At 36.1% G+C, this 13,880-nt stretch overlaps 1 protein-coding gene across 8 annotated transcripts in view; it reads left to right on the top strand.

Moving 5' to 3' along the window:
• The window catches only part of KLF12 (KLF transcription factor 12), a 460,572-nt gene that overhangs the window by 131,498 nt on the left and 315,194 nt on the right, over positions 1 to 13,880 (top strand). For 7 of the 8 annotated variants that reach the window (XM_068526890.1, XM_068526894.1, XM_068526888.1 and 4 more), the window contains one exon: positions 9,449 to 9,512. The exons of the other annotated variant lie outside the window; for it this stretch is intronic. In XM_068526890.1, coding sequence (XP_068382991.1) covers positions 9,480 to 9,512 — 33 coding nt within the window. In that variant the 5' untranslated portion in view covers positions 9,449 to 9,479. The remainder of the gene's footprint in view (positions 1 to 9,448; positions 9,513 to 13,880) is intronic. 8 annotated transcript variants of the gene reach the window in all.

The raw sequence follows: 13,880 nt of genomic DNA, 5'->3' as shown, positions 1-13,880 counted from the left end.
GTTATTAGTTCTTCAACTTGATATAAGTTAGAGGATATGGACTTTAATTACAGTTACTTTCATTTTAAAATGTGGGTATTCATTCTAGGTCATTAGAATAGCTATGCCTTGTACATGCATTTATTAACTAATATATATAATAACACCTAGTTCATGTTAAACGTATGGTAAACATTCAATAGATGGTATCTATTATTGTTATAATTATTTTACTTATTTGTATTTGTCTTGCCTTTGTTGTCTATGAGCTTCTTTAAATTAGGCATTGTGGCATATAATTTGTAATGCCCTCAATTTCTGGCATATAGGTGATTCACAGATGAATTAATAACAGAATATATGTACCATGTAATAAATGTCAGTGGACCTTCATCAATTAACTGCTTGGATTGTACTTGAGTTGAGGTCCAGTTTCAGTATTTTTCAGTTTTTCAAGTGGTCTTCTTGATCCTTCTGAACAAGAATCAACCTAATATATCATTTGTCATTCTCAGCAAAATAGTATTTTGATATTTTGGTATTAATTAATTATGAGAGAAGCATACGGTTATGGAATACATTTGACAGTCTACTAATTTGCTCATCATTGAGAAATACTTATTGATTATGTGCTTGCTATGACAGCCAGCTATCTGTTATGGACCAGATTATGAACTACATGGGGCAATGATTATGATGTCTGAATATGCACACTAGATTAATGAGTTCAGCTGGTCAAAACTATCGTTCAGTAAGGCAAGATTTTCATTAAAAATATCAAATAAACCCTCTTGTTTCTGTATCATTATGTCAAAATGTCACTGAAACGAATCTATTTACTTCATTGATCCATCTTTCAAATTATATTTTAAAATCTGCCTGTGTTAAAACTTCTTTGCATCCAGATACGTGAAGATATTGAACATAAAAGTATCCTAAAAATACCTCATCTGATGTTTTCTAATTCTTGTTAAATATTTCGAGATTGCAAATTTCATTTAAATGTCAACTGTAATTGTGTGCCATTTGTTTTTCTACTCAGGGTTTACAGTTTGATGGAATGTTTTCCCCACGATTTAATAAATATTTGTTTTATTTCACATGAATTAATTCAAAACTGGATAAGAGCAACGTATTTTAATCAACTATTGTTGTGATGGACTAGAAAATAAATTTACTCCCTACGCAGTTTACTATGCATTTGAGTGGGATTTATCTTGCTTAACATTGGCAAGCTAAACATAGAAAGCAATAATTAATAGGAAAGCCAAATATGTATACTGAATGAGGCACTTATTTATTTATATTTTTAATAAATTTATTTATTTATTTTTGGCTGCGTTGGGTCTTTGTTGCTGCGCGTGGTCTTTCTCTGGTTGCGGCGAGCGGGGACTACTCTTTCTTGCGGTGCGCGGGCTTCTCATTGCGGTGGCTTCTCTTGTTGTGGAGCACAGGCTCTGGGTGCGCGGGCTTCAGTAGTTGTGGCTCGCGGGCTCTAGAGCACAGGCTCGGTAGTTGTGGCGCAGGGGCTTGGTTGCTCCGCGGCATGTGGGATCTTCCCGGACCAGGGCTCGAACCCATGTCCCCTGCATTGGCGGATGGGTTCTCAACCACTGCGCCACCAGGGAAGCCCGAGGCATTTATTTTTCTTGACTGTGTCATAGCTCTTTAGTGTATAAAATTTTAATTACCCAATAATATATACACCCAGCTATGTTCAGATAACACCCATTGAAGTAAAGTAGTGAAGAAGTTCTTAGGCTGTGTGAATTATGCGTTTATAAGTGGTACCAAACGTGTGTTTACCATGGTTTTATTTTCATTTGTTTTCAAAACTTGAAGTTTGCTTTTCTATGTGTAAATCACACAACCACATTATATTTATAGAAAGTGCTGGGAAGTGAACTGGAGATAAATAAGTATCTGGGTACCCTGTTACTCCTCTTCTCCTACCAGCCTCTTAAAAACCCCAAAGTTTTTTTTAACATCTTTGGCATGATGGTTTAAGACACATCCTGACAGAGAGGGTTAGGGGAAGGATGTTAGGGTCCCCCACGTGGCAATGCAGACTAGTGTGTGGCCAAGTTACTTTTGGCAGAACGTAGTGTTATATACAGTAGCTTTCCATGCAAGTACAAATTGCACATGCTCATATTTGTGTTGCAATCTGAATCACATAAATTAGACATACGAAGACAAGATTGAATCATCTTGTCAGTCCTTTGCAATACAAATCAGATTTTTGACTACGCAGTCCCAGTAAAATGGCAATTACACTGCAAGACGAGCATAGCATACATTACTTTTCAAACCATTCTATTGAGCACAATATGTGTAAAAGAAAGGCTTAATTCATTTGCTATGGTTGCTTTCTTTTAAGGGTTTATTTGTTCTCTGTCTGCGCAGAATGATGGGGTGTAACGGAAGCCGCAAACAGATTGAGAGAGTAATTTCCACGTCAGTGTGCTTTGGCTCTGCCTCCTCCCTCAGAGAATGGGCGGTTTATTCAGAGAACTCTGTTCTTAAATGATTGTGCAGAGCACACCTTACTCCATGTGGGACCTTAGTTCTTCAAGTTTGCTCTTTCTGTATTGTCTGTTTTTCTTAATAGTGAAGAATTCCTGGATGGAAACATAATTTCAGAGAAACATAGAGCTGGAGATAGGGAAGAACAATTTTGTAAATGGAGAATGCTGGAGAATGATTTGTATGTAACTTACAGAATTCCAAGGGGATTATTATGGGATATGAGTTATTAATGACCTTGAATTCCCTTTCTCCTATTTCTGTTAGCTGTTACATCATTGAACTCTCTTAATGGGCGCATTATAGACACTGTACTGTGACACCCTAGAGTGGAGATCCTGTTGTCTTTGTATTCCCAGGATCTTCCTGTAAGAGACACACTCTCATGGTTGAAGGTGGTATGGAGGAAGTGTAACTTGGGCCAGAGTAGGTCATTGCTGGTTCCTAGTTCTCGGGAAAGTTTAAGTGGAAGTAGGAGATTGGACACTTGATTATAAATGTAGGGAGTAGGGGCGGGACTGACATTTGCTGAGTAACTAGTATGTGCCAGGTAGTGTGGTAGATACATTGTCTACATTTTCCTTTTCAGTGCACCGCACAGGGTTTTATGTTACCAGTTTAATAAATTCGGGAAAGGGAGTACATAAGGTGAAGCAACCTGCCCCAAGTTATATGACCCCACATGTTAAAGCTGGTGTTCATTCTGTCTGGCGTTCATGCCTGTATCTTTTTCGTGACCATCAGTACCACCTTTCTTATGGGAGTGGGACATACCATTCATTCATGTGAAGTCCCAATTCTGGGCATAAAAGCGTCCTTGGCGTTTCCATATCATCATTTGGATTGCCTGATGAGTAAAGGAGGGGGGTGGAACTTGGTGCCTGGGTTTTTGTCTCAAGGAAGGGAGGTAATGCTACAAAGTAGGTGTGTAATTATAAAATATGTCCAGGAAATAATCTACATTGAGGCTTTTTGTGCTTTTCTTTTTGCATTCATCAGATCTTTGCTATGATGTTCTTGTATTAATAAATTTAATACAAATTGGGTTCCTTTTTTTCAGGATAATGCTTTCTCTATGGATTCTGCCTACCCTAGTTGAAGTGATTTCTATTAAAAGTGTGAAAATTCTGAAATGGGATACAAAGAAGAATTATCACTCTTTAATCTTTATTCACGAGTCATGAAAATTTTATGTATTTCATATGTAGATGTTATTTAGATTATAGAGCCATATATACTCAAAATGGAAAATAAAGAGCTATCCTTTTCTATTTATTGTGAGAGGCATATCTAAAATCACATATTCATATAGATGTAATTTCCTGACTACCTGTGGCCTGTATTTAAAAATACCTGAACATTAGTTTGCTTCTCTACAGAGAATGATGTGTGTGCCATGGAAATCCGTGTGTCTTTTCTCAGCAGTAAGATGTCTCATGCTGTACAGGTTCAGAAGAGATACTGTAGGTGTCACCTGTCACCTAGCAACAAGCTTACTGCTTTGTGTCTTTAGTGTCTCTTTTCATTTTAAGTCAAAATAGTTATGAAAATGTAGCGCTTAGATTTGCATTTATCTCCTGAAATATTTAGATTAACCTTCAAACATGTTTAGTTCCCAAGATAACTCACCACGACAGATGAAACAGAAATAACTTTTGACAAAAAAAGACAACTTATATATCAGAAACCTTGGTACAGAGTAAGGCCAACATGGATCCTGTTACATAATATCTCAGACTGAAATGCACAGGCCTGCCCTGTGAGTTCCCTAATCAGCTTTTAAAAGTTGTGGTAACTGAACTGAAGAGGTATATTACACCTTTATTACTTGGCTTTTTTAAAAAATCAGCACTTGAAAACACAAGATCACAACGGATGAAGTAGTGATTTGTAAAGTTGAACCCAGAAGACGGAATTCCAAATGGGATTGCTCTACCGGCATCAGGATTCAGTTATTTGAAACAGAGCAAACTAAATTACCTGTGGGCAGAGTGGTATGCCCTGACTAGTCAGATGTCTGTAAACACTTTTAAAATGTGTTTCTGTGTCTCTGCTTAAAGATACATAAAGGGATTATCAGAGGAACCAGCAACAAGTGTACTCACGGGCCCTGAAGTATTTTGAATGTGTTAAACACTAGCCTTTAAAGATTGAGAACATAATAGATCATTTAAGATGTGATGAAGAGCCAGCAGCCTGTTACTAGAGGGTAATGTAATGCCTGTACTCTGAGGTAGTTATTCCGAAGTAACTCCGTATTCATTAAGGAGGATAGCATCCGCTTTCATTCTGGCCAAGGTCATTTCTGTTATCCAGGATACTCTCTTTGAATTCTTATGGAAGCTGGCTGACCAAGTGGAAATTTTAGGGAAGAAAACAAGAGTTAGAAAGTGAAGAATTTGGACAATCATTCTCTATTGCTTATAGCTACTGAAGAGAGAAACAGGTGTAAGTAGAATTTCTCCGGACTCTCCACTAAAAGAAAAACCAGTATTTACCAGTGGTTCCAGGTAGCAGTATTTTTGTTTAAAAGTAAATCTAAAATTCTTTCTAAAATACAACATTTTATGCCTTTTGTTATTTCTCATGTTTTTCATATTGGAATAAGTGACTAACTAACCCTTTGCTTTTCTTCACCTGACAATTGAGAATCATTTTTGGAGCCAGGAAAGTGAGGACCAGAACACGTGTGATAAGTTTTTTGATGAGGACAGTGCCCTTTAAAACTTCGGTACTTAGGGAAGATTTACTGGATAATTTCACAAACCTATTTGGCAGAGTTAAGTAATCTTTTAATTAGGAAATTGATGAGATAATAACTGTTATTGGAAATGTGCCAGTTTCCTATTTTATATCATGGTTTGGTTTTGATGGGGATTTGGGGAACAACCCAAAGGTCCCTTAGCGTGAATAAAATTGGAGCTCCATCTGTTCTATCTTGTGGTCTTAATTTGGGGAAATTCTGTTGTTTTCCTGTTTAATATCTGTCCATTGATTAAAGAGTGATGATTCTTACGTGTGCTTACGTGTATGTTAGTGCAGATTGTTGTATAGACATTACTTCAGTTAGGGTACATGGGGTAGGTAAAACAGGTATTATCCTTGCTTCTGTGGAGAAGGAAGTTGGGCCTCAGAGAGGCTGATTGAGGTTTTTAAGGTCACACAGCCAGTAGATGACAGAGGTGAAACTAGGGACGGGTCTTCTCAATCCTAAACTGTGTCTTCGTCTTCTGTGGGGTGGGTGCTACAGAGCAAAAGATGACCTTGAGTGCTCTTTGAACAGCTTCAATTGAATGGAAAACAGAAGTTAGCATTATACCAAGCTGTCCCCAGGTTTAAAACATACTGAGGTGTACATTTAAATTATAGGTAGTTACAGAGATATACTACAAAGAGCCGTCCACTAACATTTGGGACTAACTCAGGGGTTTTAAAAGGACCCCACCATTATCTGACTTGTTACCTTGCATAGGAAATTAACCTCGGATCGTCATTGTCAAGTGGATCTTAAAATGTTCATGTGCTCAACTCACAGAACTGCTTTCAGAACAATGATAATATTATCATTAGAATACTTGGTAAATCCCCAAATGCTGTAAAAGTGTGTGATGTTGTGTTATGTATAGTTCACAAAATTTAATGTTTATTGTGGTCTGTAGCTTAATTGCATCAAAAAAATACAAATTATATAATTAAGGCCCTAGTTACTTGGTTAAGAAATAGCCACACAATTGATATAAAGGGGAGTTTATTTTTCTTTTGTTTCTTATCATTAGCTTCTCTTATTCATTTGACAAACCTTTATTTTATCTCCTAAAGTTTGCTGGGCAATGGGCTGTATATTGGGCAATAGATGGTAGTAGAACTAGGTTAGCAGGTACAGCTTCTTGTGGGAATATAAATTGATGTAGTCTGTATAACAAGCAATTTGGGTAATATATTTTGAAAGAGTGAAAAAAGTTCATATTATTATGATCCAGGAATTATACTTACATAACTATATTCTAAGGCAATAATTAAAGGTGCAGATAGGGCAGCTAAGTACAGTGGTGTAGGATATGGATGCTTGGCTGAGGGGTGAGTGGTGGAAATCTACACTAGGCTTCCCTGGCCAGGCCCCACCTCCTGATTAGGTCTGTCTGTGTCTTCCCAGAGAGGGCATCCTTTCTAGTTGTCCAAAGGCATCCTCCAGGCTAGCAGAGGTCCTTGTGTCCAAGATTTACGTAGAAGGATGTGTGTTATCAGTAATCGTAAAAAATCATAAACTAGTAGACAAAAATGAGGGAGTAAATAATACTGTATCCCTACAATGGAGTATTATGTATTTAGGGAGAAGCATTAATAAGTTGAATGTCATGTAAAAATTCTCATGGTTTATCAAAGTGTGGAAAACATTTATAGAACCAGAATGTAAGATTGAAACCAGTTTTGAAGTACCTGGTACATTCTGCTGAGAAGTGAGAACTGATGGATTGAGATATATTTTGAAGAATAGAAAGGACAAGACGTATTTTGATAAGAACATGGTGTTTTAGATGACTTTTTAGTTCTTTCAAGGGGTACCCTATTATGGTTTCATAATGTAAAATAGAAGAATTATCCTCTGAATTTCAAGAGAATATTTCACCACTGTCATATTAAAATATTGCGTTTATGTTCCATTGCTTCTTAGTGGCATTTCTAGTAGTGGTGAAAGCTGTACTATATATTAGGGGTTGTGTTTTGAGTCATAAGAGACATATCTATATCAATAAAGACATAGAGGGAGAGATGAAAGGAGGGAGGGATGGAGGGAGGGAGAGTCATTGACTGACTGATCAATCGATTGGGTTAAAACTGGAATAAAATGAAAAGACCGCTTCATCTTACAGGCCAAGCCCATGGAACACGTACATTCTGGTACATTTCATTTAAGGCTTTATGAGTGAGTGAACTCTTTTTTCTGTTCAAATGTATGGAAACACGTACAAAGGAGACCTGGCTGGATACTGCCTGTGTAGACATTGGCACAGAATGGGCGCTGCTAAGGACTCCAAGGCGTGTCCCCTCTTGAGTGTAATTCCAAATGAAAAAAAAAAAAAAAAAAAAAGTCAACTGTGCCTAATAAGCTGGCTTAACTGAATGCCAAAGAAAATTCGCCTCATGAAATGGAAATTCTGAAGCAAGTTACATAATACTGAGAGAGACTAAATAGGAGGACTTTTAAGATCTATCCAAATGGGGCAAATGGTGTATTGTAATCAGAACTCTCCAATCCAGCAATATCTAATTCTATTTGGTGAGATCCAAATGGTGTTGGGGGTTTGGAAGCTTTTAGAAATCACATAAATATTTACTTGGTATTTGTTTAATTTTTAAGGAGTGACATAGATCAGTTTTTAAAAAGTTACTTGGGTATTGGCTGACATGGAGCCACCCAAGAGTATTCATGTTAGTTGTTCTGCACATTTGTATCAACTGTAAAGAGGGAAAACAGCATTCCTTTAACAATCTCTTAGTTGCTAAGAATAATAGAGCCAACTGCTCCAGCCGGAACATTTGTGACTTCTCTTTCTTATATTAAATTTACTTCTAAAGCAGTTTCTGCCGTTTTCTCCCCAGCCTTCTCTCCCTGTTGCACGCCTTTCTTTTTCTCCCCTCCCTCCCTTATCTTTATACAGATTTTCATATCTTGTGCCCAGGATCTGTCATAGTGTCATAGCTGGAGTTTTCTGCCTCTGTTTCTTCATTTCTCCATTCTGCCCTTTACATGACTGCTAAAGAGGAAGCAAAGACCAAAACTGTTCATCAGCTATTATTGTTATTGTGTCACTCCACTAATCAAGAGCTTCAAAAATTGCAGAATTAAGGTTTTCTTTTACTTTCCTCCAGTGGAAGAATGTTACCAACATGTGGAACTTTTTTCTCGTTTTTAAAAATTGAAGTATAGTTGATGTACAATATTATATAAGTTACAGGTGTACAATATAGTGATTCACAATTTTTAAAGGTTACAATCCATTTATAGTTATAACATACTGGCTATATTCCCTGCGTTCTACAACATATCCTTGTAGCTTATTTTATACATAATAGTTTGTACCTCTTACTCCCCTACTCCTACGTTGCCTCTCCCCACTTCCCTCTCTCCACTGGTAACCACTAGTTTGTTCTCTTTATCCGCGAGTCTGCTTCTTTTTTGTTATCTTCACTAGGTTGTTGTATTATTTAGATTCCACATGTAAGTGATATCATACAGTCTTTCTCTGTCTGATTTATTTCACTTAGCATAATAGCCTCCAAGTCCTTCCGTGTTGTTACAAATGACAAAATTCCATTCTTTATGGCTGAGTAGTATTCCATTGTATATGTATACCGCATCTTCTTTATCCATTCTTCTGTTGTTGGACACTTAGGTTGCTTCCATAGGTTGCTTCCATATCTTAGCAATTGTAAATAATGCTGCTATGAACATTGGGGTTCATGTATCTTTTTGAATTAGTGTTTTTCTTTTTTTTTCAGATATATATCCAGGAGTGGAATTACTGGGTCATATGGTAGTTCTATTTTTAGTTTTTTGGGGAACCTCCACACTGTTTTCCACGGTGGCTGCACCAACTGACATTCCCACCGACAGTGTACGAGGGTTCCCTTTTCTCCACATCCTTGCCAACATTTGTTATTTGTGTTCTTTTTGATGATAGTCATTCTGACAGGTGTGAGGTGATATTTCACTGTGGTTTTGATTTGCATTTCCCTGGCGATTAGCGATGTTGAGCATCTTTTCATGTGCCTGTTGGCCATCTGCATGTCCTCTTAGGAAAAATGTCTATTCAGATCTTCTGCCCATTTTTTAATTGGGTTATTTTTTGATGTTGAGTTGTATGAGCTGTTTATATGTTTTGGATATTAACCCCTTATTGGTTCTAATTATTTGTTTTTTGTGTGTGTGCTTTTCTTGCAGGATCAATGTGACTCTGGAAACAAATGGATGAATGAATATCCATATGAAGAGGAAAACAATAAAGGTTGGTTAGTCAGACTGTATAATCGCAGTGGCAGTCCTATTTTGAACATTAATTTTGGGCAGTTATTCTCATTAGAGCGCTTCTTTGTCTGTGAGACAGAGGTCACAGGTTAGAGACATCTATCTATAAAGTGTAATTTTTGTTTTTAAACCCTTAAATATAAAAAAAAAAATTAGGAAGAGGCAACCCTTCTTTGTGCAAGTCTAGCTGTCGTCAGTTTCCGGAACCGAAGCTGGTTTAAGAATCAACTTTCAGATGATAATTAAAAAATGGAAAACCACTTGATACAACTGATCACTGGCACACACACACAAAAAAAGCCAGATTTTGTTTAATATATATCAATTCCTACCACAAGCATAATCCTAATCCTAGTGCTGTATGGCATATGATTGCTGTCAAATGCTGTCCTCTTTGCACCTGCAGTCTTGGCTTTCATCAAGGGCATAGGATGATTATGAAAGGCTTTTAACTTCGGTTTTTCACAGAAAAGTACTGGTGTAAATTAGAGGGTAAAAAAATCCTGGGAATTTCAACAGTAATCAAGTGCTGGCTATCACTTTGTAGTATTTATTTGAACTTTTTGTGTACTTCATACTGGTCATAATATAAACATCATAAATTAATACTAAGAAAATGACAATATGTTAAACCATCTCTATTTCATAAAGCCTAGTACAGAGGCATGTGCCTCATAACTCTTTATATAGCTGCACAACACATACAGTTTCATATTTTCCTTCCCCCATTGCTCCTGCTATCTTCAAATAAATGTACATCATGTCTTTTTCTGCCAGCCCACCTTCACAGATACTTACAAATGATTTTCCAGATTATATCTTTCACTTGAAATTGCCTTCTTCCAATTCCGCATCCATTCATGATAAAAAGTCTTAACAAGTTAGGCCTAGAAGGAACATATCTCAACATAATAAGGGCCATATGTGACAAGCCCACAGCTAATATACTCATTGGTAAAAGTATGAAAGCTTTTCCTCTAAGATCGAGAACACGACAAGAGTGTCCACTCTCACCACTTCTTTTCAACATAGTACTGGAAGTCCTAGCTAGAGCAATCATGTAAGAAAAAGAAAAGTTATCAGAATTGCAGAGGAAGATGTAAAATTGTCTTTATTTGCAGATGGCATGATTTTATATGTAGAAAATTTTAAAGACTCAACCAAAAAAACTGATAGATATGATTAATGAATTCAGTAAAGTTGCAAGATACAAAATCAACATAACAAAAATCAGTAGCGTTTCTATATGCTAACAACAAAGTTTCTGAAAAAGGAATAAATTGATTCAATTTACAGTAGCATCAAATACAGGAAAATACTTAGGAATAAATTTAAGGAGATGAAAAGGAATAAATTTTAGGAGATCTCTATGCTGAAAACTACAGGACATTGATGAAAGAAATGGAAGAAAACACAAATAAATGGAGAGGTACCTCATGTTCATGGATTGGAAGAATTAATATGTTAAAATGTTAATATGAGTGAAAGCCATCTATAGATTCAGTGCAATCCATATCAAGATTCCAATTATGTATTTTACAGAAGTAGGAAAAAACATTTCTAAAATTTATATGGCACCACAAACGACCTTGAATAGCCAAAGAAATCCTGAGAAACAAAAAACGGGAGATGTCACATCACACTTTCTGATTTCAAGCTATACTATAAAGTTATAGTCATCAAAACAGTATGGTACTGGTAGAAAAAAAACCAACAAATAAACCAATGGAACAGAATCGAGAGCCCAGAAGTAAACCCAAACATATATGGTCAACTAATATTTGACAAGGGAGCCAAGAATACTCAATGGAGAAAAGACAGTCTCTTCAGTAGATCGTACCAGGATAATTGGATATACATGTATGAAATAATGAAATTGAACCCATATCTTACACCACTTACAAAACTTAAGTCAACATAGATTAAAGACTTAAATGTAAGACCCGATACCATGAAACTCCTACAAGAAAGTGCAGGAACAAAGCTTCTTGACATAGGTCTTGGTAATGATGTTTCGGATATGACACCTAAAGTACAAGCAACAAAATAAAAAATAAACAAGTGGGACTACATCAAGCTAAAAAGTTTCTTCACAGCAAAGGAAACCATCAACAAAATGAAAAGACAACCTACAGAAAGGGAAAAAAATATTTGCAAACTGTGTATCTGATAAGGGGTTAATATCCCCAAATAGAAGGTGCTCGTACTACTCAATAGCAAAACCCCCCAAATAACTGAATAAAATAATGGTCCCAAGTCTGAATAGACATTTCTCCAAAGAAGATATCTGAAAGGCCAGGAACATAAAAAGATGCTCAATATCACTAGTCATCAGAGAAATGACATATTACCTCACGCTTGTTAGAATGGCCACAATTAAAAAGATAAGAGATAATGCTGACATGGATGTGGAGAAAAGGCAATCCTTGTGCACTGGTTGGTGGGATTGTAAATTGGTGCAGCCACTATGGAAAACGTTATGGAAGATCCTCAAAAAATTAAGAACAAAACTACCATATGATCCAGCAGTTCCACTTCTGGGAGTATATCCAAAGGTAATGAAAACACTAACTTGAAGAGATACCTGTACCCCCATGATCATTGCAGCATTATTTGTAGTAGCCAAGACATGGAAACAACCTGTCTGTCAACAGATGAAAAGATAAATAAGATGTGGTATATATACACAGTGGAGTATTATTCAGTCATAAAAAATGAGGAACTCCTACCATTTGTGACAACGTGGATGGACCTTGAAGGGGCATTATGCTAAGTGAAATAAAGACAAAGGCAAATACTGTATGCTTTTACATGTATGTGGAATCTAAAAAAAAAAAAAAAAAAGCCTTTTTTCCTTGCTAAAATTTCTCCTTCGTAGTATTTGTTTCTGGAAAATTTGTAGCCCTCTAGAGGGAGTTTTGATTCAGAGATGATAATAAGGTAGATTTTTGGGTAATGTTCTTTTTTATGATCTCAGTATTACCTATATGGGTGCATTTACTTTGTGAGAATTAATTGTACTGTGTACTTATTTGTATGTGGATTAGTGGTGTGCTAGGAAACTGGCTCTAGGGCATGGGGTGGGGAGGCCTGATCTGTAATATTTGTCAATTCCCATGGTGTAAATATTCCCACTACGGCTGGTTTCAATGGTTTAACAAAGAGCTTGCAAGATTCCTTAAAATTTAACAATTGGCTCTCATGAGCTGGAGGCGAGCTAGCTCCAGCAAACCACTGATAATTTCATGTATAATGTAACGTTAAACAATTTTCTATACTCCTTAAGACAAATAGGGCAAATGTAGTAAATTCAGATTTTCCTGACTCATCGCTGTGTAAACATGGCAACCTTCACTCATTATCATGCAGAAAGCACTTATCCCTTTTCTTATGTATGATGTTGATCTTATATTTATGTTTTTGTTCAGTTGTAATTAAATTTTTACGTTTGAATGGATCAGTGTCAGCTTTGTAAGTTTATACATTTTGACAGTGTCATTGCTCTGTGACTAATTTTATGACAACTGAAGATTATCGCAAAGAGAATCTTTGTGTTAATACTTACCCTGAGGATAGACTGAAAAATATTATCTTGATTAAGTATAATACATTATGTGTGATTCATTCTAAATGATCATGCCTCATAGCTCATAATTCATGAGTTCAGAAGTCTTTATAGAGGAAGGAGCAGTGAGTATTTCACTTAATGTGTTTGTCCCAATGAATTATGTTTTTCTTCTTGCTGTTCCTTATATTTCTCAATCTGTGTTTTCAGTTATAGATGCCTTAGAACAAAGAGTACATTGATGCTTGTTTTTAAACCTGCTTGAATCAGGTGGTGGTAGTTTTAATACGGTCTGATTCAGAGAGAAAATTGCAGTTTGGAAATTTATCTTTTCTATATTTCACGTATATTCCCAAGGTCAGTTTTAAGGTGACGTTTTTAAAATGTCAGCAGTGAGTGCAGCATTGCCACTGTCTACATAATTGAAAAGGCATTTGAATATGGCTCTTAAAACTATTTTGTACATTTCCAGTTTGCCAGTGGTGATAAAATCTTGCCAAGAGCCACAGAATATCGTGCTATGCCTTCCTGCTTATGTTCAAATATTTAAACAGCCTAAATAGCATTAGTAAAATTTCTTTTGTGGCCATATCAATAGTCTTATTTTCAGGTGCTGTCTTCATCTCCTCTTTCAACCAATCAATCAATTAATAATATATAAATACAATATATAAATATATATTTATATCAAAATATATGTGTGTGTGTATATATTCACATTAAGTTCTTTACTCAGTTTTTAAGTTCTTTCTTTTACTCCATTTCATTGCACTTGAATTTGTC

The sequence above is a fragment of the Eschrichtius robustus genome, chromosome 18, assembly GCF_028021215.1.
Source record: "Eschrichtius robustus isolate mEscRob2 chromosome 18, mEscRob2.pri, whole genome shotgun sequence".
Lineage (NCBI taxonomy): Eukaryota > Metazoa > Chordata > Mammalia > Artiodactyla > Eschrichtiidae > Eschrichtius > Eschrichtius robustus.
This window is presented reverse-complemented; position numbering and strand designations above follow the sequence as displayed.